Source organism: Molossus molossus, unplaced genomic scaffold (assembly GCF_014108415.1).
Source record: "Molossus molossus isolate mMolMol1 unplaced genomic scaffold, mMolMol1.p scaffold_m16_p_1, whole genome shotgun sequence".
Lineage (NCBI taxonomy): Eukaryota > Metazoa > Chordata > Mammalia > Chiroptera > Molossidae > Molossus > Molossus molossus.
The window spans coordinates 215,865,935-215,892,506 of NW_023425344.1; the positions used below are offsets into that span (position 1 = coordinate 215,865,935).

At 45.4% G+C, this 26,572-nt stretch overlaps 1 protein-coding gene across 1 annotated transcript in view; it reads left to right on the forward strand.

Moving 5' to 3' along the window:
• Positions 1–3,300: 3,300 nt before the first annotated feature.
• PRKCH (protein kinase C eta) overlaps positions 3,301–26,572 on the forward strand; it is a 200,159-nt gene continuing 176,887 nt past the window's right edge. The window contains exon 1 of the mRNA XM_036278466.1: positions 3,301–4,261. Coding sequence (XP_036134359.1) covers positions 3,899–4,261 — 363 coding nt within the window. The 5' untranslated portion in view covers positions 3,301–3,898. The remainder of the gene's footprint in view (positions 4,262–26,572) is intronic.

Consider the following 26,572-nt stretch of genomic DNA (forward strand, 5'->3'; position numbering starts at 1 on the left):
CAGAATCTTCCCCCAGATTGATTTAAGGACGCTGATGGAGAAAATATTCATTCCCCTGGGGCCATGTAGCTGGCAATCTGGAAGTTGTGGCTGCTGGTGACCACTTCCCCTGGTTGTGTGGAGGCAACTCTGGGCAGCAGGCTGAGAACCACAAACATAGATGTTTCTTCTACAATGAAGACCCATTTTTTCACCTGTGCCTTGGCTGGCATTCCCTCCTACAGTTTCAAAACTGTATCATCTCTTTTCTCTCTTGTATTGCTCACCCATACTAAAAAGCCCTTTATCTAGGTATTCCCCCCGCCCCCCAATTCCAGCCAAATCTTTTGAAGGATTGTCTACTCTCTCCACTTTCTTATTTATTTATTTATTTTGCCTTAACTTACTCCAAATGGGCTTCAGCCCCAACCCCTCTACTGAAACAGCTTAAAGATGGCTAAGGACCTGTCCACTGCCATCTCCATATGGGCTTCTGTAGTCCTTGTTTACTTAATCTCTCAGCATCATTTGACCTAGCTGACCAATTCCTTCATGCTTGAAAACTTTTTGGTTGGTTTCCACAATAACTGGATACCACATCCTCCCCTCTCCCCTCTCTGACTGCTCCTTCTCAACTCTCTTGCCTCTCTCTCATCCATCTGTAAATGTTCGAGTTTCTGCAGAGCTCTCCCTTAGCCCCCCTTTTCTCGTGCTACAATTTTCCTAGTTTTTCCTGTAACAGAGGTCTCATCCACTGTTCTAGCTTCCATTGCTACCCATGTCCTGATGGCTCCTCAATTTACGTTTTTAGCTCAGAATGCACCTGTGAGCTTCACAACCACATACCAATTGCCCACTTCAGATTTCTACTTACACGTATTAAAGATATATCAAACTTGACATATATTAAAGATATATCGAACGTGACATATTTGGAAGTGAACTCTTCATCTCCCTCCCCAAGTCTGCTCCTCCTCTGGTGTTTCCTAATTACGAATGGCTCCCCGGTCCACAGAGTTGCTCAAGCTGGATTCCTGCAAGTCTTCCTTGATACTTTCCTCTTCCTCATTCCCTTCATGCAGTGCATCACCAGGACCTGTCAATTCTACCTCCCAAACACTTCTTACACCCATATACGCATTTTCAGCGCCATCACCACCACCTGAGTCTCAGTCACCATCTTCTCTCCTCTGGACTCTGGCAACAGCCTCCTCACTGGTCTTCCCACACCCATGCTTCCTCCTTCCAATCCATTTTCGCACAGTCCTGGAGAGGTACTTTAAAACACATCCTGTCGTGGCCCTGCCTAACAGCCTCCAGAGGCTCTCAGTTGCCCGTAGATAATGTCCAAAGACTTTCCCATGTCTTACCAGTCTGGTCAGTCTTGGACCCTGACTCACCTTTTCAGGCTGGTTTCAGCCACTCTCCCCTAACCTTTCTTGGCTTCAGGCAGATGGAGACCTTTCTGTCCCCAAACTGTCCCTCTCTGAAACCCTGAATAAGCTGAGCCTTCCGTGTGCTTCTTCAGCAGCCCTTCCCTGACCACCCCTCCAGGACCCGTGTCCCATCACATGAGGCTTTCCCTTCCCTGCCCCCTCCACATGTGGGGTCTATTTGTTGTTTCTCCTCCCCGTGGGACTATGGGCCCCAGGAGCTGGCACCATGGCTGTCCTGCTCACTGCTCTGTCACTGCTGCATACCGATGCCTGGTGCTGACAGGGCAAAGAGGGTCTGTGTCCCTCATATCCCAACCTCAGGGCAGCTGTGTAGCTGCCCACCATTTGGGGACTGTCTTCTTTCGGTGCCAAAGCCCAACAGCAGCAAATCCTTCAGTGGTTCTTTTTTTTTTTTTTTTAATATGTTTTTCTTATTTTTATTTTTGAGAGAGAGAGAGGAAGGGAGATACAGATAGAAAAATCAACATGAGAGAAACATCCATCAGGTGCCTCCAGTACACCCCTGCCTGGGGATTGAGCCCACAACCTGGGCATGTGCCCTGACCTGGAATCTAACTGGGACCTCTCAGTCCAGGGGATGACGCTCAATCCACTGAGCAATGCTGGCCAGGCTTTCCGTGGTTCTTAAAGCTGGAGTCTTGCCCTCTGGAGGAGAGGATGACAGAGTTCACCCAAGTGGTGTCCTTGACCTCTTCCCCTGGAGCACAAGAGCCAAACAGGAGGTTCCTGGATGCTTAGGAGCTTGCTTTACAAGCCCTGCCTAAAGCTAAGGTGTCATTAGGGTGAGGTGCTGCATCCCTGCCCTGTTCTCTTAAGGAAATCTTGGTGTTTTAAGACAGGACCTCCCCCACCAGCCCATTGTTCTTGTTTTCATTCTATAGTGTGCTCCATTCACTGGCTTGAAATTGTGAGAACCCCAGTTTGAGAGTCCCCAATAGGGCACTGGGGAAGGGGGGCTAGAAAGACCAACCTGCTCCCAAGGGAACCTGAATAGCCAGACAGAATGTAATTGAGCATCTGAAGAATGGCCTAGGCTTTATGGGAGACAAACTGGTTGTGGCTGGTCCTCAGAGAGCAAGATTTGCAACAGAGGAGAGTAGACAAAAACTGCTGGGGCCACGAGTGGGAAGAAACACTCTGACTCGCAAACACATCAACAACCTAGGGTTTTCCTTGAAGAGGCGATTTCTTCGGTGCACCTGTGTCAGGGACAGAGCGCGTGTGAACAGTCTTCTGCCTTTGCGGTGCAGGGTGCAGGGCTGGGTGGACAGAAACAGCCCAGCAAAGGAAGACTTTCTACGTCTCGGCCATGTCTGTTCAGAACCAACCTTTCCTGCTCTTTGTGCAACTAGGCACACCTCTCGGAGGAAGGAGGCGGACAGGATTTCCATCATTACTACTGCCCTATTTAAAAAAAAAAAAAAAAAATGTGTAATTACTCTCTGCAGGAAAGGCGCACAAACAGGATGGGCCCGAGATGAACTCGGGATGAGCCATCCCTGTAAAGATTAGGAAAAGGAACCTCCCCGCCGGGTGCCCACCTCCAGCCAGGGCCTCTCCCAGATGGCCAGGCAGAGTCACCAGCCCACCTTTCAGAGTGGGAGGGAGGGCGCGGGCGACCTCGCCGCTCGGGTTCCCTTGTCCTCCTTCTCCTCCCCGCCTTCCAGCTCGACTCGGGCCGGTCTCCCAAGCCTCAGGTGTCTGCTCGCGCCGGGCCCGGAGGAGCTCCCCGCCCGGCCTGGACCTGGGGTAGCCTCTAGTCGGCGGCGCCCCGTCCGACCGCGCTCGGCAGGGAGCGCGCAAAGCCCGGCGAGCGAGCGGACCGGCGCGGGGCTCCCCCCGGTGTGTGCCAGCCCCCGCCCGGCCGCAGGGCTGGCGGGGCCGCGCGCCACGCCCCCGGGTTCGAAAGGCGCGGGAGCGGGCGCAGGGTTTCGGTGAACTTGGAGCCTGGCGCCGCGAGGCTCCAGCCGGGGATGCGGCGGCAGCTGCTTCCTGGTTTGAAGCTCGCCGAGTGGGGGAGAGCGTGAGCCCGCGGAGGCGGGCGCCGGAGGAGAGGCAGGAGGAGGCGGGGGCAAGAGACGCTGGGGCTGGAGCTCACCGGACGGGTCGCTCTGGCTCTCCGAGGAGAGGAGCCTCCCGGCTCTGGAGGAGGGGTGAGTCCTGCGCGAGACCCGGGCAAGCGCCGCGCGCTCGAGACGGACGGCGCGGCTCCTTCGGCCCTCGGCGAGCTCAGCGCCGGGCTCCCCTCCTTTCCACCTCGCGAGGGAGGGAGGCAGGGAAGGAGGGGAGGAGAAGGTCCCGCAGGAGAGGCAGAATGGCCCGGCGAGGGGGACTTGGGCGCTGCTGTCCCCGAGAGCTGCCTCCACTCCAGCGGCTGCCGCGAGGGCTGCCCTGAGCAGGGGCTCCGGGCTCTCCCACTGCGAGCCAGGGCGGCCCCCCGGGGCCGGGAAAGCGGCGCCGGCATGTCGTCCGACACCATGAAGTTCAATGGCTACTTGAGGGTCCGCATTGGCGAGGCCGTGGGGCTGCAACCCACCCGCTGGTCCCTGCGCCACTCGCTTTTCAAGAAGGGCTACCAGCTGCTGGATCCCTACCTGACGATCAGTGTGGACCAGGTGCGCGTGGGCCAGACCAGCACCAAGCAGAAGACCAACAAACCCACGTATAACGAGGAGTTCTGCGCCAACGTCACCGACGGCGGCCACCTCGAGCTGGCTGTCTTCCACGAGACGCCCCTGGGCTACGACCACTTCGTGGCCAACTGCACCCTGCAATTCCACGAGCTGCTGCGCACCGCCGGCGCCTCGGACACCTTCGAGGGCTGGGTGAGTAGCTTGTTACGCCTCCTGGCTGTGTTCACTTGACCCCCCGCTATCCCTTCTTTTGTCAAAACTCGCCGGGGTCCCGCTTTCTCATCGTCTTCCCTAGCTCCCAGGCGGAGGGAATTCCTTCCAGACTTTGGTCCTTGCCCAGGTGGCTGTGGCACTGGTGACGCGACTGCGGTGGGTGTGCGAGGGCGCAGGTGTGTCTCCAGGAAGCCAGCTTGGATGCGGTCCCCTTTCGGGATGGCAGCTTGGGCTAACGGGACACAGGGAAGGGGCGGTCATTCCTCCCCCCATCTGCTCAGACTTTTGGTGAGACTCCCAAACTCCTCGCACGCGGTTAACACGCAGGAAAGTAAAGGAAATTGGGATATGATATGAAAAGGACTTGACCTGAGCAAAGTACTTTAAACGTTTCTTAGGAGAAAGCCATACATTCTCGCAAGTATTATTCATAGTGTTTATGGATACGTGTTGGCTCAGCGGCTCAGACGTACACACGTGTTTCGGCATGCAGATCCATTACATTGAGGGATACATAACCTACACTGGCGGGGATTAAAGTACCTGGGTCTGCACGTTGGCAACGTTTTATTGTTCAGTTTTCCAAAGAGATGAGGTTTACAGGTGTTTGCAGGTAACGTCATTAGTTCAGTCTCAGTGAGAGGTGTGAGTCCTGCAATGTGCATTTCTGCTGCTACTGGGGAGAGCTACCGGAGCTCCTTGGCATTTGTGGACCCCGCCACACCTGCTGGTGTTTCTGTGTATTGACCAGCAGCTACCTGCAGCTCCCTCTTGCCTCTGCTTTTCACGTAGTTCCCATGAGGCAACACTTGGGCTGTAAGTAAATGAAAATTTCTAGACACTCTCCACAGTACTAAAACGCTTTTGCTTCTTAATCTTCCTGCTGTCTTTGTGGTGCAGTTGTCATCCTTCCCACGTTTACATGATGAGATGGTAATTATAATGAAGCAGTCTCATTTGGCAAAATGGAGTAAGCTGTTTGAAGACTCTCAGGAATGTAATGGTTTAAGTTAAGGAGGATGTCAGTTTTGAACCCAGAATGTGAAGTAGTGTTGAAAATCTGTTTGAAATTAACACGTGGTAGAATCAGATGGATAATAATGAAGGCTCGTTTATCTATTTATTTTACACTTTAAGGAATTGATAATTTTACTGTGGATTCTCTAAAATTACAAGTGACTTGTGGTGCTAGTCCTTTCTTTTAAGTAGAAGTAAATACACACACAAACCCCATAATGACTATTTAATCATATCATCAAATTATACTGAGTTAATTTTCTTTCAGCCAAACTTACTTTATGGCATTTAAAAGTGCACTTGAGAGGAATGGCTAAAATACAGTTAGAGATTGACATTTTATCCTGTGACTTTCTGGATAGGAAACAGAGGTAAGCCTAGGAATCTAAATGGAATTATTGAGCTGCTGATTAGGAGTAAGGTTGAGTCAAACTCTAGAGGAACTAGGTTGTGAAGGATGGTGGTGCAGGCTGGCCAAAGGCCATTAGAGACTTGTCTTCCCAGAGAAGCTAGGCTGGTCCTTTTTTTTTTTAATCCTCACCTGAGAACACTTTTTGCATTCATAGAGCGAGAGGGAGTAAGGGAGGAAGAGAGAGAGAGTGAGAAACATCGATGTGAAAGAGATGCATCCAGTGGTCGCCACCCACACAACCCCAACCGAGACCGGGTACAAGCTGCAACCCAGGCACGTGCCCTTAGTGGGAACCGAACCCGGTCTCTCCAGACCGTGAGCCGATGCTCCAACTTCTGAGCCAAACCGGCCAGGGCTAAGCTGGTCCTTCTTGATCCTAGTCTGCACATTTGAATCACCTGGGGAGCTTTTAAGCCTCCCTACTTTTAAAGACTCTAGAGAGACATCTCTGCCTATGGGACCCCAGCATCGGTACTTTTAGGCTTCCTAGGTATTTCACATGTGCAGTTGAGGCTGAGAACCTGTGGCCTAAATGTAAACCAAGAGAAGAGAACTAGATTCAGTTTACCTGACAAAGTGTAGGTGTGCGGTGCTGCTTATTGTCCCACTGGATGAACAAAGATTTAAATGTAAATTAAATTTCTATATCCATAATTAATTAATTACAAGTATAATTAATTATACTTAGATGTTTAATTTAACCCACTGGTGGTGTTGGGAAACATGAGTGTTTGGTTGGACAGGTCATTTAAATGACCTTGAAACCAGTGATTTGTCATGCAGTTATATTCAATTAGAGGGCAGAGATTTTTTCTCTTAAATTCTGGGTATTTTGAAACAACTTCAATGATAGGATAGACAGAATGGATAGAGTGTTTCCTTTCTCATATTTTTTAAGAAAAATAATCTTCGGAGAGTATTTGGCAACATAATAAATGCTTTTTTTTTTTTTTTTTTTAAAAAAGATTCTCTAGCCTGGCTGGTGTGGCTCTGTTTAGCATCAACCCATGTACCAACAGGTTGCTGGTTCAATTCCCAGTTAGGGCACATGCCCAGATTGTGGGCCAGGTCCCCAATGAGGGGCATGCAGGAGGCACCAGTTGATGTTTTCTCTCATTGATGTTTCTCTCTCTCTCCCTCTCCCTCTCTCTCTAAAATCAATAAAGAAAATAATAATAAAAAAAAGATTATAGTTCTAAAGGTGGTCTTGAAGTTTAGAATTACAAAAAATGCGTATTTATCTTTACTATAATAAATTGAAATATATAGTTTATTTAGACAGTTAAAAATGAAATAAATGTATTCCACAATAAAGTTATGTTGCAATTGGAATTATAAATTGCTACTTTAAAAAAAAACCCCAGCAACTTGGCTTTTGCTAGATCATGTGAACAGATGAAAACAGAAGATAACTTTATCGTTAATGTAAAATAAGACTTGTTATGCTTTCTGACTTAATGTACTTTCTGAGTATCAAGAAGATAATCATTTACATCTATTTTAGTACCAGCTTACCTTCTAAGCTTGATGAGAGAATGGGTTGCACTTGTTTTATGCAGTCTAGTCCTATACCAAACCGTGCTTGTTATGGATTAGGCAATCACATATTTCTTTCTTGACTGACTGTATATATTTCATCTAATATACATAAAACCCAGGGAGGTGGCAATATAGCTAAAGAAGTTCTTAAACGAAAATTTACAGTATTAAACACTTTAATTAGAAAGGCTCTCAAAAGACCTAGGTTTCCACCTGAAACTAGAAAAGATGAGAAAATTGAACCCAAAATAAGCAGAAAGAAGGAAATTGTAAAGATAGCAGAAGTCAGTGAAGTAGAAGATGGAAACAATAAAATCAATGAAACAAAAAGCTGATTCTTTAAAAAAAATAAATAAAATTGGAAACATCAAGCAGAAGATCAAGGAAAAAAGACACGAATGATCAATATTAGGAATGAGAGAACATCACTGTAGATTCTACAGACATTAAAAAGATATTATGAACAATTTTATGCTAGAAAATGCCACAATTTAGAGGAAATGAACAAATTTCTAAATGATACAAGCTACCAAAACTCACTCAAATAATTTGAATAATTGTGTCTATTAAGGTAATTGAAATTGTAATTAAAAACCATCCACAATACAAATTTAAGATTCTAAAAGGCTTTACTGGTGAATTCTATCATACAATTAAGGAAGAAATGTTGCCAACTCGACACAAACTATTTCAGAAAATAGAAGGAAACACATCCCAACTAGTTTCATGAGGCCAACATTACCTTTAAACCAAAACCTGATTAAAATATTTAAAAAAGAAAACTACAGACCAATGTCCTTTGCGGACATAGATATAAAAATTCTTACATCTTCGCAAATCAAATTCAACAATATAGCACATGGATAGTACATCATGACCTAATCGGGTTTATAACCAGGACTGCAAGGTTGATTTAACATTTATAAACTCAATTAGTGTAATTTTTTATATTGATAAAAAAAAAAGGAGATTCATATGATCTTCTCAGTAGATCATATTTAAGATCTATTAAAAAAAAAAAAAAATCAATGAATTGGCCCTGGCTGTTTGGCTCTGCAATTAGAGCTTCAACCCGAGACTGGAGAGCTGTAGGTTCGATTCCTGGTCAAAGGCATGTGCCTAGGTTGCAGGGCTAGTCACCAAGTGTGGAGGCAACCAATCAATGTGTCTCTCTCACATTAATGTTTTCTCTCCCTCCCTTCCACTAGACCTAAAAATCAATGGAAAAATATCCTCAGGTGAAGATTAACAACCAAAAAAAAAAAAAAAAAATCCATGAATTGGACTTTATCGAAATTAAGCACTATTGCTTTCAAAAGCTACTTAGAAAAGGAAAACACAAGCCACAAAGTGGGAGAAAATATTTACAACACATAAATCAGACAAAGGAGCTGTAATACCAATATATAAAAGAACTCTTACAACTCAATAATAATGAGAAAAATACCCAATTTAAAAATGGCACAAAGATTTGAATAGGACCATCATTGACACACAGCACATTGAAAGATTAATGCAGATTAAAAGGCATTAGCTGTCAAGGAATTGCAAATTAAAACCAAAGCCCACTGTAAAGGCTAAAATGAAAAAGACTGACCATAGCAAGTCCTGGTGAGGGAGTGGAGCAACTGGAACTTTCACACACTACTGCGAGGAATATAAATTGGTACAGTCATGTTGAAAAACTGTTTGGCAGTTTCTTACCATATGACGTCGCTACTCTTAAGTATTTACCAAGAGACATGAAAGCATTTATACAAAGACATGTGCATGAATGTTCATAGCAGCTTTATTTGTACTAGCCCCCAAACTGGAAATAAGTGTGAGTGAACAGGTGAATCTTTAAACAAAGTGTGTATCCATACAATGGAATACTAATCAATAAAAAGTGGTGAACTATTGATACATGCAACAAAACTGATGAATCTCAAAATTATCCTGAATGAAAGAAGCCAGACAAAAAAAAGTACACACTGTATTTATGCAAAATTCCAGAAAATGCAAACTAGTTTGTAGTGGCAGGAAGCACACTGCTGGTTGTCTGGAAGTGGGAGGGTGGAGGGGAGGGCGGGCTGGAGTACAAAGGCACAAGGGAACTTCGGAGGAAGTGGAAATATCATTGTTTTGATTCGGGAGATCATTTCACAGTTACATACGTATGTTCAAGCTCATCAAACGGTTCACTTTTAAGAATATGCATATTGTAAGATAATTATACTTCAATAAAGCTATGGAGGAAAAACTATGAGTAATTATTATCCCTCTTTTATTAAAAAAATTAAATAAATAATTAGATTTGAGCCAAGGTTGACTTAAAAACTACATTGTCTTTTTAGTGTAGAAAATATTTATCAGAGTAGGAGCATAAAGCAAAACAGATACATTAGAGATAGTTTCTGATTTTTGGACATAGTCTGATTTTCTAAATTATCCCTGTCGGTTTTTCTATTTATTCTAGAACTTGTTTATTTTGCATAATTTCTTGAACTTCTGAAAAACCGAAGGTGTGTCGAAAATAAAACCTTATTTCCGTCTTTCATGTGTTTGCTCCCGATTTGCTGGCTTTTCGAAGGGAGACTGGCATCTAATACTTACTGCAGAGCATGGGGGTTGGGGGTGGGGGGCAGGAGGAGCTGGAGGCTGCGTCATGGAAAGACCTTGGCATCCCCTCAGGAAGGAAGGACCTGCTTGGCGGGATCCCAGGCCATTTTCCTGGTCCAGCCCTCTTGAAGACATTCTGTTCCCTACAGCTCTGGAGGGCTGCTCTCTCAGCTTCCCAGTGAGATACCTGTTTGGTAGTCTTGTCAGGTGACGTGGCCAGGCTACCACTGGACAATCTTGGACCATCTTTCCCCTGGATTCCTGAGCCCAGGTGCATACATTTGTAGCATCAAAATTCTTCTAGATCCATTATCTAGCGGTTCATTCTCTTTTGTGCTATGTAGCAGTTTTTTTATTCTCCCAATTATTTTTTTCTGAGCCAACTGGTGAGGCCTGTCTAACACTGACAGACATTAGCATCTCCAGAGAGGGTTAGTCCAATGTCCATGAATTGTATCGGATAAACTGTGCCTTCTGTTTCCCTGTAGGAATTTTGCTGCAGTGGTGCCGGCTGCTGCTTATCATGCAGGTTGTGGCTCAGATGTTTCCTCCTCAGAGAGCATTTTCCTGACCACGTGGTTATGTTGTCCGCCTCCATTGCCCTCAGCACTCTCTGAGATCTGTCTGCTTATTGTACCTTTGTCCTTCAGACTATATACATCTTGAGACTGGGGACCCCCATCTCCATCTCTTATCACTCTTCTAGCTCCAGCACCTTGAACTGTGTCCGGTATATAGTAGGCACTAAATGTTTGTTGCAAGAATGTTGTTGTTTTTTAAAGTGATTTTTGGGCAATTGTAAGAACTTTGGGAACAACTTTCTTTAAACATTTTATTCATCTTCCTAAAAGAAATAAATGAAAATAATTGGGGAGTGACCAATCATTATAATTATGCAGTGTACCCCTTTTACATCTATTAATGATATACCAATACGTGCTTGAGCAACTGGGCCAGCTTTCTATGCCCTTTGATTGTGGTAATAGATCAAAAACTCCATGTACGGAAAACAACTTGCTCTTTCATTTTTAAAAAGACAATGATTTTTTCAAACCTGTTAATATGTTGTAACCGTGTTCACTAGTAATTTGTGAACCCGACATGTTAGGAGCAGCAAGAAGAAAAGCATTAAAAGGTTGTACTTCAACCTCGAAGAGCTAATGAGGTTGGTGGGCAGAGTGTGAATCATTTCATCTTACGCGGCTCAGCACAGATTTGATATTAGCAAGTGTTTAGAATGGTGACTAGTTGGATAGTAAAAGTACAGTCCACTTTATGAGCCGGGCAGTATTTGCGAGATGAAGAGGGGTGCCTTGGGTTTTCTGTAGTCTCTCTTCTATCTTATAAAACAATTGAGTAGGTCAGTTTCTCTTTTCATGTTGACTGCTTTGCTCCATGTTATTAAAATGTGATCAGAACGAGGCCTGAGTGGAAACTCTGTACCAGTCCTCTCTTTTTCACTCTCGTCATTGCTGTATCCAAAGTGCTCTTTCTCAGCTGCCAAGCTGAGAGTCATTCCTTTACTTGAAACCCTTCGGTGGTTCCCCACTGCCTCAGATAAAGCACAACGCTTTAAAATGGTATAGAGTGTTCTCCATGATCCGGCCCTTGGTTTTCCATTGAGCCTTTATCCCAACCTGTACTCTGTGCTCCTGTCACCATGAGCACCTTTTAGTTCCTCGAGGCTCACCTTGCTAATTCCTACCTGTGCTTCAGGTCTTACTGTAGAAAACCTTTTCTGATATGTCAAGTCTGTGTTTGGTCCTCCTCCTTAGTGTTCCCTCAGCATCCTGAGATCTCCCCAGTTCACCCTCCCCACCATCCTGAAAGAATGTACAAATGACTGTATTGGGCTCCCATGAGAGTGTGATATTGGTCCAAGGGAGTTCAAGATGTAGTAATATGGGGAGTGGACTGATTCATTCCCCTCAGCTCCCCGGGTAGCTGCTGTAACAGAGTATTACATGTTTCTGTATGAAATACCAAGCCCTAGGTGAGCATTCATCCACCAGAGCATGTTCCGTGTACTGGGCACTGTGGTCTACTCTGGAGAGGCAAGTGGATAAAACAGACATTATCTCTTCCTTCACAGACCTCATCGTTCCAAGGGGGAGATAAATTGGGGGGCAGGACAATAACCAGGAAATTATAGAACAAAAGTAACTACTAAGGTGCTGCTGAGCATCTGGTTCAGAGATTAGAGACATTTTCCTGGAGGGAAAATAGAGAGCGAGGCCCCAGCATTGAAGGCCACAAGCCTGCTTTATTTAAATGGCTGTGAAAAATCATTTCTCAAAAGAAGAAAAGGAACTTCTGATGTGATAATGCTTTCCCAGAGAGACATCACAGATGCCCTTTTGAAAGGTAAAGGTTCCTGACCCATGAAAATGTTTTCATCTTTGGAAGGTCTGGGCGGGGACTGAGTTGTCATGCCTGCAAACAGATGGCCTGAAAGGACACTGGACTCCTAGAGGCAGAGAACAGTAACACCCTATCTGAACCACCACACACCCTAAGCTTTGTACAGATCATACAGGAATCACAGATACTGGACTAGAGGGTCCTCTGGCTCAGAACAACAAAAAGCCTTATAGCTCTTAGGCCCTGGATGGCCTGCAGATGTATTCATGGGGCAGAGATGTTTTTAACATTGAATCTGAAGGCGTTTAGTTCTTAGGAAGTGCTTCAGTTTGCCACAGACCTCACCACTCCCTATTAAAAACCATTCATTTCTCTTGACTCATTCCATGCTCGGGAGGTTTTTGAGTTTTTGGCACCTGCTATATATATATCGTGCCAGCCTTGGTTTGCTGAATGTGGGAACAAAAACTTCAGCTAAAGCAGTACGGTTGCCTTAGCTCATGTGATTTGTGACAGATGGACACACACATGTTTAACATCTACACACATAAGTAGATAGTTATTTAGATTTATTTATATGCGTTTATTAATTTATAAATACATTAGATGTATGTTTATTTAGATGTTTATGTATCTATAATTCTAGAGGAAGCTGGCTTATTAATAAATATATGGGAGTTAACTGCAAATTAGTATTATATTAAGTACTAATTTAAAAAATCTCTTTTGCCCTGGCCAGTGTTGCTCAGTGGTTAGAGTGTTAGCCCATGCACCAAAGGGTCATGGGTTCAATTTCTGGTCAAGGGCATGTACCTGGGTTGCAAGTTTGATCCCCGGCCCCATTGGGGCACGTGTGGGAGGCAACCAATTGATGTGTTTCTCTCACATCGATGCCCCCTTTACTCTGCCCCTCCCACTCTCTCTAAAAATCAGTGGAAAAAAGTATCCTTGGGTGAGGACTAACAACAACAACAAACCCGTCTTTGTATTTCATTATACAACGTCCAGCAATGTATAAGTGCCGTGTTACAGTGGGAGTGAGGAGAGCCGGGTTCAGAGTATGGCTCTGCTAGTGTGCTCTCCCCACCAGGGCACCTTTCCCTCCCCCTTCTCTCCTCTCAGGTGTGCATCTCCTAAACTGAAAGGACCCCACCAGACTTACAGCTAGGGGAGCAATGGGCAGCAGCAGCTCCTCCAGGCTAACCCCCTGCACCTGTCTCCAAGGCCCCTTTTCTCTGGCTCTCCAGTGCGCTGACAGCAGCCCACCTTGGCGCATTTCTTTCCTATAACGTTTCTAGGGAGCCAAGCTGCCCCGCCTAGGCTCTCCTGCTGCTGCTTCTGTCCTAGGCCTTCCTTATTTCACTGTCCCCAGCTTTATAAATGCACTCTCAAATTAGGAAAAACAAACAAACCAAAACAGGTGTGGCTTTGCCACCCATCAGCTGTGACCACAGGCAAGCCCCTACCGCCAGGGCCTCAGCTCCCTGGTCTATATAGTGAGGGGGCTGCACTAGCCTATTTCTAAGGACCTTCCACCTCTAAAGCCTCGGCCTCTGTGTGTTAGGCAGTTACATCATTTTCTTCTCTTTTGGAATAATTGGTTTGGTTTTAAGTAGTCAAATTGAATTATGTCTTATCAAAGTTAGTAACTCCCAAGAATTAAATTGGTCTAAATCTAAATTGCTCAGGCTTAGAGAGGACTTCGCTCATGTCTAAATGACTTTTAGCACTGATGGGGATGTTGATGTTATTTCCTTGGCTTAGAATCCGACTTAAGGAATTACGGCGGGTCCTCATTTTAAGCCACGCAGCTACATTTCTTGATTTACGCTAATGGGCTCCTTGCTCTGTGGGACGGTTGTAAGTCATGTGGGAGAGAGCCTGAGAACCCCACTGTCTGAGCTTTAGCTAGAAGCCACTCTTACTAGCATGGTAATTAATGCTTTGTAGTCACTTCCCCACTGTCTATATATCCACCCTAGGTGATGACAAATACTATAAATCACTTGTGGGACAGACATTTTCATTAGATGCAGGAATGAGCCCAGGGGTATTGGCTATCTAGTGTTTAAGTGCTATGCCGAAGAATTTTATGAGATGGGAAATTTTTGTTGAGAATCGTGGTACTATCCAGGGATATTTATCAAGGTTACTATGTTTGTGTATTTCTGTAGCACCAATAAGTTACAGTACTGATTGTCAAAGCACACGGGACGTTTTAATAGAAAGACCCTTTAATAGAAGATTCATTAACAGTGTTTTTATGATGTATTACCTTCTAGAAAGTTCCTTTCAGTTTACATAAATTTTATCCTTGTACACCTTTGACCTTACAGGGAGATGTTTGGTTTGTGCTTATGGTAAAAAAAATTAAGAAAACTGCCAGAGGATAGAACCATTCATGGCCACCACGAGCCCCTTGTAATTACATTAATAAGTCTTACGGGGACAGTGCGAGCACGTTCGTGACCTAGCCCCTGTTCTCCAAGCGCTCAGACCCAAACCACAAAGCCGCATGCTCCTTGGTAAGTCGTACTTTCCCTGTGTACTTACATAGCCCTGTTTCTCATCTCCCTCGTATGTGGTGCCTCCAGCCTCACGCTGGACGTTGGGTTCTTGTCTGTGACGTCAGAGGGTGGGACAGCCTGAGCTCTGTGGCCCCTTCCAGCATCCGAGTAGTGTGGTTCTGGCTAAGGCGCCTTTGGTTAATAAAATATCTGCTCCCTTCTGAAATAGCTGCTGGAGACTGTTCTGCTGATGCTCAGATTTGTTCTTGGTGCTAAAATTATTTTTGGAAGAGTACCCAAAAGTCATAAATCTATTAGCATACTTCCCTAAAGAGAATGCACTTATTAATCTGAGCTGTGGACCCCTTCAGTGCTTCCTACATGATCATTGTTCCGTCACAGCACAGAAGAGGTGAGAACAGGCTCTCGGCGGAAGCAATGCTTCTGAAAATGGTTTTGGGCCCTGGACCCCTTTAGTGATGATGAAAGCTATGAACCCTGCTTCTAGCAAAGTGCACAGATGTGCATATTGACAGTATGTTGGGAATAGTGTCGCCAGGGGAGTGGTCCCCGAGGCCTGACGAACACAGGGCCTCAGGTTAAAACCCAACTGAAAGATGTCAAAAATAAGGCTTTTATTAATTTCTAATTCCCCAGGCATGGTTCTAGTATTTCCCCCTGAATTGGAGGACATTTTCACTTCAGGGAATTATGGAAGACAACCAGTAGAATAGAGGAGCTATAAATTTTAGAGAAAAAGGTGTGTTTAAAGAAATGTATTCTCGCTCTGGCTCCTAGTGAAGTACACCAAATGATGACCCATTTTGGGACCTGTTTGATTTTGTTATTTAGGTATTTTTAAAAGCCTCTGTTTTTGAAGGGGTTTCTTTGAGGTTTGCAGTAGATGAAGCGTTTAAAAAAAAAAAAAAACTAGGACAGTTTGAGTGACCTTGGCTTGGTATCTTTTGTTAATAGAAACTTTTTCCCTGTAAAAAGAGATGGGCTTTATCTCTATACTTAAAACATTTGAGCTGTACTGGGCATTATGGTGAACCACTGGGTTAGTCCAAGACAAAATGATGATTAAATCAGTGATGCTTGTCTGCTCCCCTTGCCCTGTAACCCCTGGTCTCCTGTGGCTTGGGTCCCTCGGACCCAACAAGATTTTTCTGATCTTCTCTTGAGTTCCAGCTCACCTTGCCGACATCTTGGGAACCAAGCTGGTGGTGTAGGAACAGCAGAATGGAGGTTGTCCACAGCACAGCCCCCTAGCTAGTTTAGAGGTGAAGCTAGGATCTAGCTCTCTGGACTTCAGTCCAAGATATTTTCCGGACATCATCTCAGTGTGTGGCGGAGGCAGCGGGAAAGCCATTCATAGGTGTTATGGAGGCCTGCTGTGTGTCCGACTCGGTCCCAGGTGTTACAGATAGGGCACGAGAACACAACACCCAGAATCCTGGCTCCCACAGAACTTCTCCCCGGGGTGGAGAGGTACGTAAGAGCAAGCAAGCAGGTGATTATGAAAATAACAAATGGTGGTCAGATGCCAAGTGGAGAATTAAAACAGGGTGATGTGATAGAGTGTGACAAGGTGACTGCTTTACCCAGAGTGAACAGCGAAGGACTCCCAGAGAGGGTGACATTTTGGCTGAGGGTGACATTTTGGCTGAGACTTGAGTGACAAGTAGCCACCAGCCATGTGCAGATTAGAGAGAGGGCATCCCCAAGGAGGGAACAGCGAAGGCAAGGGCCTGAAGGTGGGGACAGGCTTGATGTGTGGAGAAGCAAACAGAAGCAGTGGAAAGAGGGTAGACTCGGTGTGTGAGCAAGTTCGGTGCGTCACCCCAGCTCTGCCACAGTGAGCGAGTCCCTTGATCTCTGTTTTCTACTCTGGAAAATGGTGCTAATGTTAGTACCTCCTAGGACTGGTGTGAAGATTAGATTGAATACGGAAACATGCCCAGCACAAAATAGGTCCTCAAGAAATGGTAGCTTGGGTTACTTTTAATCTCCCAAGAAAATTAATATTTTGACAAGGGCCTTCTGAAAATAATCATATTGGACAAAGAAAGCCATTTAGAAGGTTGCATCTTAGACAGTGTGGGTGGCGATGCAAACGTCTCCTGGGGTCCTGGCTGGTTTGATTTCTGGTCAAAGGCACATGCCCAGCTTGGGGCTCGATCCCCGGTAGGGGGTGTGCAGGAGGCAGCTGATCAGTGTTACACTCTCACATTAATGTTTCTCTCTCTCTCCCTAAAAATCAATAAACTATTAAAAAAAATAAAAGTATTCTGGAGATAGGGTAGGGTCCAGTCTTGTTGGTGCCAATCAGATGGCACAGAAGCACCTGTTTACACTCTACCTCCTTCAGCACCATATTTTCTAAAGAGAGAAAAGGAAACAAAAACCCTAAAGCTTATTTCACATTTTTAAATTTTTGAGTGATATATTTGTTTTCTATAGACTCATAAGTATTAGTGGAAAGTTTCACTATTTAGAGGGATAGGATAATTTTAATAATTGATAGAGCCCCAAGGTGGATTTTTAAAACAAAACTATGAATTTATGGATGAAAATTAATAAGCATGGTTTCAGTGATCATAAAGGAAATAAAACCTCAAAAATGATGAATAACGATACAGTTGATTCTTGCTTACTGCTGAAAGCTCATTTACTTTATGGACTATTTGTGAGTTAACTCTGAATAATTTTGTCTATTTTGAACAATTTTGGATGATGTCTATTTTTGGCATCTCCCTGATTTCCAGAATATTTCTGACCTCCCCTTCAATATCCATTTGTCTGTGTTTACTGTAAAAAGACACATTAGCATTTGCCTAAGCCATATAAATCCAGATGCAGAATCTACAGTTACAGAGGAATAGTACACAAATACAGGCTTTGAGGAATATTTATTGGCCAACTACCATAATTTTCAGTGCATCACAGTGTGATGGTTGGGTATCAGCCATATTGGGGTTAAACTATTAGGTCTGCCTCTTATTAGCAGAGGCCATTTAACTTCTGCCAGCCCCAGCTTTCTCATCATGATGGAGTGCCTACCTCGCAGGGTTGTGTGAGAATACAGTGAGGAATTGTGTGAACCGTTTAGCCCAGTGCATGACACACGTACGCTGCAGAAAAATTGTCACCGTCACCCCTACCATCACTTGGCCCCAGTACCTAAATATGGAGTTATGGGCCCAGCCTTTCCTGAAACTAACTCTGAAAACAGTAAGACATTTATTTACATACAATTTTAGAGTTTTTAATTTTAGAGAATTTAGAGGTTTTTTTTAACTATTAGAAAATTTTATAAGGGTTTTTTTTTAGGATCCTAAAAAATTTTTTTTAATTTATTTTTGTTACAGATGGTTCTCCTTTTCCCCCTATTGACACCCTCCTCCTGATCTCCCCCACCCTATCCCCAGCATTGTTGTCTATGTCCATGTTTACATATACATGCATATAAGTTCTATGGTTTATCTCTTCTCCCCGCCCCCCCCCCGGCCCCCTCTTCTGAGCTTTGTCAGTCTGCACCCTACCTCTATGTTTCTGGGTCTATTTTGTTCATCAGTTTGTTTTGTTCATTATATTCCACAAATAAGTGAGATCATGTGGTATTTGTCTTTCTCTGATTGACTTGTTTCGCTTAGGATAATGCTCTCCAGGTCTCTCCATGTTGTCGCAAAGGATAAGAGATCTATCTTTCTTACAGCTGCATAGTATTCCATTGTGTATAAGGGGTTTTTGAGTTCATTCTTCTTGTTTTTGCTTTTTGTTTAAGATTCTGGGGGTGTAAATCAATAGGATGGTTACTGGTGGAAGAGGAGATGGTTTGCTTACCCTCGAATCGGGGATTTGGGGTAAATTCTACACATATGAGCATTCTGGTCTTGCAAGGAATACGTGGAAATGAAGCTGGAGTCACTGTAGCCATAGTGTTGGCCAAAGTTAGTTTATGGAAAATCTTGAAATTGAGTCTTGGTTTGCTCATATGATATTGGACAAGTTCTGAGTTAGTGTGAATAACCAACCAGAAAGAAGTAAAGTTACAACACGCAGTTGCAAAGAACTTCAAAAAGTCCTTCATCTTTTAGTTGCAAAAGCTGAAGTGAGCATTTTCACTGTTTCAGTTAAGGGAAATGATGGTAAATAGCCTCTTTCAATTGGCATTAAAAGATGTTCCCTTGATTTCAGTTTGAACATGTAATCATTGAAAGTGAATTATTGTCATGCTTCCAAAGAGAAAAACTAGAGCTTTTAAAATGCATCATTTGAACTTGTAGATTTATGGATAAAATCAAGGGCACCAATAGTTTTGATTTGGTTTGCTGAAAATATGTTTTTCCTTCTATATTGACTTATCTTGGCGCTGATTATGTCTAACTTTATCTGTTGACTGGGTACTTGTTTTGGGTTCTGGATCTCTTATGGTGGTCAAGTTAGAGGTTGTCTGAAGTGTACATATTTAACTTTTCAGAACAAACTTTCATTTGTTCTGTAGTCAAGCCCAGCAGTGTCTGCACTGATGTTTAGCTCAGCCTTGGTTTTGGTTGTTCAGAAGCCTGGGTTAGCTCCTTGGCTCTGCGGAGAAGATATCTCTGAATCTCCCTGCTGGGCCTCCTCACCTTCTTGTCATGCACATCCTGTACCTGGGTTGTGGTTGCATTGATCGGCTGGGCACTGTTGTTGCAAAAGTCTGGGGGTGAATAAGAATGTGTTCTTGGGTGTCTGCCCTCACTTCAGCCTGACCTGCTACTTTCAGCCCAGGGGTACCGCTTTGTGTGTGAGCACTGGGGACCCTCCACCGCCCCTAGCCCCTGGCGAACTGCCTGTCACATGGCAGGGATTCAGGAAACATTGGTAGGATGAAGAAATTTCTCACTCTTCTCATGTCTTGAGTCTGATTCAGGATTCACACACTGTTATCCACTTTTGCTGAAAGGTTTTCTGCATAAAATTTATATTTCAGATATAGACATTAATACTGTGTGTGTGTGTGTGTGTGTGTGAGAGAGAGAGAGAGAGAGAGAGACAGAGAGAGAGAGAGAGTTAAGAACAGCCTCAGGAGTAGCTGAGAGAAAATAAATATGCTAGAATGATTTTTATTCCCTGACTATTTTAAATAAGTGAAAAAGGTGTGTGAAAGGACTAGTCGAACCCCAGGTTCCCAAAATAAAATGTTAACTTTTGTTTAGGTGATAAGAGGTGCTTTTCAAAATAGGCAAAACGGAGAGACTTACATCTTCTGGTGCACAGGAGGTCGGGGAGATACTGAGGACGGTCCGCCCTTGGTAAGAACAAGACACCAGCAGTGAGGGTGTAAATGCGATCATGGTTTAACTGTGACCTCGAAGTGGTAGTTGCCATTAGCTTTTTTTTTTTTTTTTAAATCCTGTTCTAGCAAAAAAAATAAAAATAAGTGATTCCTGCGTTGCCCCATTAGGACTCCAGTGTGCACGCTTCTCTCTGCACTGACTTTCTGATGGCTCACTGCCAGCTCCTTCTGCTGTAATTTGGTCCTGTTGAACTTGTGTATGTAGAATTTTGTTTTAAAACAGGACAGAAAATAATGATTCTGTAAAATTTTCCTGTTAAGATACTAAATGTTATCCCATGAATATTTCCATTTACCTCTTGAAGTCAAATCAACCTACTGACAGTCCTGCTTCAACTGTAAAAAAAGAAGAAACCGACCGAGAGAATCGGAAGAAAAGATAATGGTCTCACCACTGTCCTCAGCCCCTTGCCCGCCAGCTCTGCCCTCCCCTCCCCTCCCTGGGCAGGACCCAGCCTTCCTTACAGTTTTCCGCTTGGGCCATTATTGGAAGAGCTGAGGGGAGTGGGGTTCTCACCAGGGGAACTTGTGTCCTAGCACTAGATTATTCTCTGTAGGCAGGTGCACTCCTGGTCCAGGAAGTTCCGGGAAAACCAGCGGCCGGGTGTGAGCTTTCTGCCCCCACCTGAGGCAGACCCCGCAGACTCTCCTGAGGGCAGCTTCCTGTTAGACCCAGTCCTCCCCCTGCTTGGTGCGGGTCCCCTCTGTGCCCTCCCCGGGTCAGGCGGTCCCTTTCCCGTACCTTCATCCCCCCCTGACAACTCCCCTTTAGAAACAGACCCGGATCTCTCTCAACACTCAGCATCCTCAACTCCACCAAACGAGCCCTTCCCTTCCCAGGGGAGGCTCAGTTTGTCCCCTTTCCTGCTCAGACACTTCCCCAAAGAGCGGTCTGCCCCTGCCTGCCCCGCCCCCACTCCATTCTTCTTCCCCTGCGAGCTGCCCTCAGCCTCACCCGTGTGAATACCAGTCCTACAAACCTGAGAGAGGCCGTGTGCTCCTATCACTTACTTGTCTTGGTTGCTACCTTCCCTTTGAGACGCTTTGCTCCCTTGCTTTTCTGCTACTTGAGCACATTCTCGACTTTTTTGTTTGTTTTGTACCTCATCTCTTAATCTCCTTAAACATTGGTGTCTCCTGGGCTTTTCTCCATATATTGGTCTCTCTCTCTCATTCCAGGTGTCGTTATCTGTTTTCCTAGTCTTAACCATATAGCACATCTGCTAAGGACTTCCAAAGCTGGGTCTCCCATCTTTGTCCCTGAGCCGGATTCTTGCTTCTAGGTCTGGGACAGGTTCGGGGCACAGGGCTTTATGCTCCATCTCCTTCAGTCCTCACCACAGCGAGGGATGAGCAGCTGCCTCCGTACCTGCATTTCCTGCCTGAGCAAAGTGTGGCTTAGGGAGGTCCAGGACCATGTCCAGGGTCTCACGTCTTCTATGCTTGCTGGGCAGACTTACTTAGACATCCTTCAGGCATCGCTTAGTCAATATTGTACATGATTAAGTACTCCATCTTTCCTGGCTGCTGTGACTTAGTGGGTGAGCATCGACCCAGGCACCAAGAAGTCGCTGGTTTGATTCCCGGTCAGGGCACATGCCCAGGTTGTGGGCCTGATCCCCACCCAGTGTGGGGCATGCAGGAGGTGGCCAATCAATGTTCTCTCTCATGGATGTGTCTACCTCCCTTCCTCTCTCTCTAAAATGAATAAAGAAAGAATATTAAATACTCCATCCATACCCCAACCTGCTCCTTGCCCATTTTCCCAGTCAGAACGGGTCTCACTGCCATCCAGTCACTCAGGCATTATTGTGGAGTTTTTTCTCTCTCTTCAGCTCTTCCTCCATTTCAGTCCATTGCTAAGTCCTCTGAACTGGCTTCCTGAGTCAGTTTTTCCCATCAGCACCCCGCTCGTTCAGGTCCTTGTCATATAGGTGGATTATTACAGTAGCCTTGGAACTGGTCTTACTCCCTCGAATCCACCCTCCACAGAGCTGCCTGGACGAACTGTCTAAAACTCAGCCCGAACTTTCCTCCTGCTAGAAATCTTTCAAAGACTTTCCTTTGCTTATAGAGGTCAGGCTCCTTGGGAAGATTCCCGTCATCTGGCCCTTTCCTGCCTTCCCCATTTCATCTCCTACATCTTCTCATCTCTCAGTCCATGATCTAGGTACACATGAGCAAATCAGGTCTTCTTGCTTGGGCTCTCGCCCAATTGCCTTCATTTCCAGTAGCCATTGGGGGAGGAGAGCAGGTAGTCCTTTGTACCAAGGACTTGTTAGTAACCTTGGAAAAGATAGGGGTGAAGGAAGTTATATAGCACAGATATGTCCCTCTCCATGTAACCACAAACAGGCCTGGGCACGCAGATGCACGTACCCACACACACTTCCATGTGTCAGCTCACAGCAGCCCCTGAGCTCCTGCTATGGCCAGAGACTGTGTCAGGTGCTAGCGGTGCAGTGCTCAACAAACTCACCCTGTAGTAGGGGGGTGGCATACACCCACTCTTTCACCAGGAGGGCGTTCACTGTAGAATAGAAATGTGTGCAGGATGGTAGGGGATTATGAGCCTTGGGAATTCGGGGAGGACTTCCTGGAGGAGGTGATATTCAAGTTCAGGCTTCAGGGAAAATCAGTAGTAACCAAGTTAAAAGTGGCACAAACTCCTTTCCCTGTCTCCCACTTGAGGATCTGTATTTTTTTCCACGGATGTTTACCCTTGTGGGTCATGTGACATAGGGATCACAATACTTAAATAACTTTTGAAAGCAAACTGTACCTGGTTCATACCATTGGCAGGAACTTGCTTTATGAGGGCAGGAAGATTGTTTTGGTCTCTGTTTATTTCCTGTTCACGGATAGGTGCTGAAGAAATGGTTGAACTGGATGCCTTGAGGGGAGGGGTGAGAAAGGGTTTTTCTCTCTTCCCCGGAGGTGGCAAAAGTCAGTGTGATAGTTGAGGCTTGTGTGGGGTGGCCCTGTGAGGTTCTAAGCCTGGTGGCCTGCCTCTGTAGTGTAACTGGGCTATCTCATGGGAGGGGCAGAATGTAGTCTAGATGCCCTACTCTGTTCTGAACACAAGTGCCAAATTCATTTGCAGGTGAAGGGAGTGCCCTCTTCAAGGGCTAAACTAGTAATTAAATTCAAGCAGAGGGTTGGTGAAGGTGGAGCTAACGCACTTATTAGCATGCAATATGATCAGCCTAACTCACATAAATGTAGATCACTGTGGTCTGTCCTTCCCTAACTGCAGATGAGCTTTGGCGAGATGCCCTTGATTATGAGTTTGTCAATGAGCAGCTGCTTGAAGATCTCAAAATACCAGAATATGTCCTATCTGTAGGCTTTAACTAATTACACATTTGTATCTCCGTGGATGTGAAGTTGGTGATTATCTTGGTTTGGGCTCTGAATGGTCCGCCCAGACCCCTGTTCTATAGGACTGTGTCGCTGCCTACGATAGGAATGGCGCCTTTGTTGTTTCAGAGGCCTGTTTCCACCAGCAGGACCGCCTGCCAGTGTTTCCGCAGGAACTGCCCTTTGCCAGTGTCAGTGTGGAGCTGTGTGGCAGAGCCCGTGGGCGGAGGCGTCTTAGCCCTCGCTGCACATCCGTCTCTCACTGCAAACTCTCCAGTGTGTCCCAGTCCGCCGTGGAGTCTTCAAACCAGTGTTACTGATTACCACCTGGAAACTGATCATCAGCTGCCTTAAATGAGCTGTTGGAGATGAGCAGAGGGTCACTGAGTGTTTAACATTGGACAGGGCCCTGTGGAAGGTGTGAGGATATGAGAACTGCAGAGAGCGTCCCTGTTAAGACAGCAGAGAAACTTACCTCTGACCAAGGCAGGTCTGTCCCGCTCAGCTTCTCCAGGGACCAGCAGATTGTTCCAAGTGAATTACTTGGTTCGCGGAGTCTTCTCATACAGACTTCTTGCTTTTACTTTTTTTCTGAGTGTTTGCAGAGTGGCCTGGAAGAGTCAGCTGTTAACTAGATTCCTGTCACTGCCCGGTTGCCATTATGGTGGAGCAGTTGTCAAAGGGATCTAGTTATCTGGATTGATAAGTCAGAGGAATGGCTTGGAGGCCAGTGTCCTGTCTGGAGAAAGCTTTAATAGAACTGTAATTAAAAAATGAATGAATCTGAACTGATTATACCCCAAGTAAGAGATCTTCCAAAAGAATGGCCTTTTAGAAAAATAGTGACCTGTTTGTTGAAGAATAAGACACTAGATTGGAAAGAGAGACTTATGTGTTCAGGCCCATTGCTTTCTCTTATGCAACTATGGAAAGACTAGATTATAAGGAAAAGAAGATCTTAGGTTTTACATTGGTGAGATATTTATTCTGGGGCTGTGCTAGAACAAGGCCTAGACAATTCAGGGCAGAATGTCAGGTTCTTTAGACTTTTGCCTTAAACATGGAACATACACCTAATGGGTCAAAGTAAGACCTGATCTCTTTTTGTAATCAAGCAATATTTTGAGTAGTATTCATTATGTAACAGCACGTGACACACTGTGAAAGCATAAAAATTGATTTAGAAATATTGATGAGTGTGAAGACATTTAAAAAGAGTTGGTCCATAGCTTCGTTAGGCTGAGTGGAATTATATTTGGCACCAGGAAACTGATCTGGATGATTTAGAACAAGTGTGTTTGAGGTTCCCACCTTCGTGTGAAAGCATAGCCTAACTCCTTGGTTTCTCCCGGGTCCAGGATCCTGACAGTCGGTGCTTAAATGTGAGTCTTCCACCCCCAGAACCCCGGTCACCTTCATGCCCCACTGGTCTGTATTTTGTAACGGTGGCTCCTTTGGATAGTGACTTCCTACATCTAGTAATGTCCTCTCATCGGCCTGAAATAATGTCATTTTACCAGTGGAACCCCGTGAAGCTTGTCATTTGAGGCCCATGGCTTGCTTGTGGGCTCGGGAAAGGATGGCCTTGTTTCAGGCCGTCGGAGAGCTAGGTGATCTCTGGAAGGTCCCTCAGCTTTGAGAATTCTCATGTCATCTACACCTGCCGCCATGGTTGCAGCTTCCTGACACTGGGTGAGGAAGAAGAAAGGGAAATAAGTGAGAGACCTAGCTCCACCGAGCCTGGGAAGGGAGGCAGGAGTCGGGGGAGGGGGTGCCTGGCATTTCCCAGCCACGTCAATGCAGGAGTGTCCTGGGACGCAAACAGAGGCAGGCAAAGGGCCCATGTGTGTCAGGTGCTCCTACGAAGATAAGCTGCTGTGTGACAGGTCTATCATGCTGCAAGCTGGGATTTTAGTAACATTTAATCGTCATCTCCATCCCCCTCCCTGTTTTTATCCATCTGTTAAATGAAGTGCTTAACGTTTGTAAGTAACTTACTTGAGAGAAAAAGAGCTGGTGGAGAGGCTGGATGGCTGCTGTGTGACCAGACCTGTTCTTTTTCAGGCCTGCAAGCCAGCTGTGGCGCAGCCAGACAGCAGCAGGTGCAGCTGGGCAGCAGCTGGGCCTGTAATCAACAGGCTTGCTTACGAATGAGACGGGCGGAGTGGTCACTCCCAGGTCTGCTCTGATGAACGTGCTGACCCTGCTGCTCTTTGCTGGGGAACTCTCTGTGTGTGACTTCCCGAAGGTGCTCCCATGGCCTGCCTGTGTCACCTGCTAGCCAGACCCACGCTGCGAGCTCCCTGAAGCTTAAGGACTCTTAGAGATCATCAAGGACAAAAGATTTTTTGTGTTTTAATCCCAGTGACTGTTTCGAACTCCCAGTTGAGTGATGGAGGCCAGACTCGACTTGCTCCTGAAGTGTTCTGCTTCATGGGGTGTATTTCAGTTTCAATCTTGAGAGAACGACCTTCTCAGGCCTGCTCAGGGCTCGTTTCTGGTCCTGTCACAGTACTAGGCTGCATACTCATTCTCCCTCAGTTCCCTTTTCTAGTATATTTCCTAACAAATAATTTTCCTCTTTCCACTACTTTTAGGGTAGCAGATCCTAAAATACTCACATATAGATGACTTCTCCTGCAAACTCTTTTCTAGTGAGCACACTATGGGCAGTCTCTCTCCAGGGTCTCCTGTCACTGTGGTCGCTCTGAGGCTGGCACGAGCTGGTTGTTTTCAAGTCTTACGTGAGAGTCTTCCTTCATCCTTACTATCCCCACACTAGGTAGGGTGGATCTATATTTATATTTACATTTACATTTATATATTTATATTTAATTAATTTTTTTAGAGAGAGAGGAAGGCGGGGAGGGGCAGGGGAGAGATAAATATCGATTTGTTGTTCCATTTATTGATGCATTCATTGGTTGATTCTTGTATATGCCCTGACTGGGGATTGCACCCACAACCTTAGCATATAAGGACAATGGTCCAACCAACTGAGTTACCCGGCTAGGGTCAGACTAGGTAGGTGTTAGACCTTAAGTAAAAAGAGAGGGGCCTGCATTAGGTGCCTTACCCGCCATGGCCTTAGTTAATGGTGACCAGTACACAGGAGTAGTGTGACATTTGTATAGTCGTCCCTCGCCACTTCG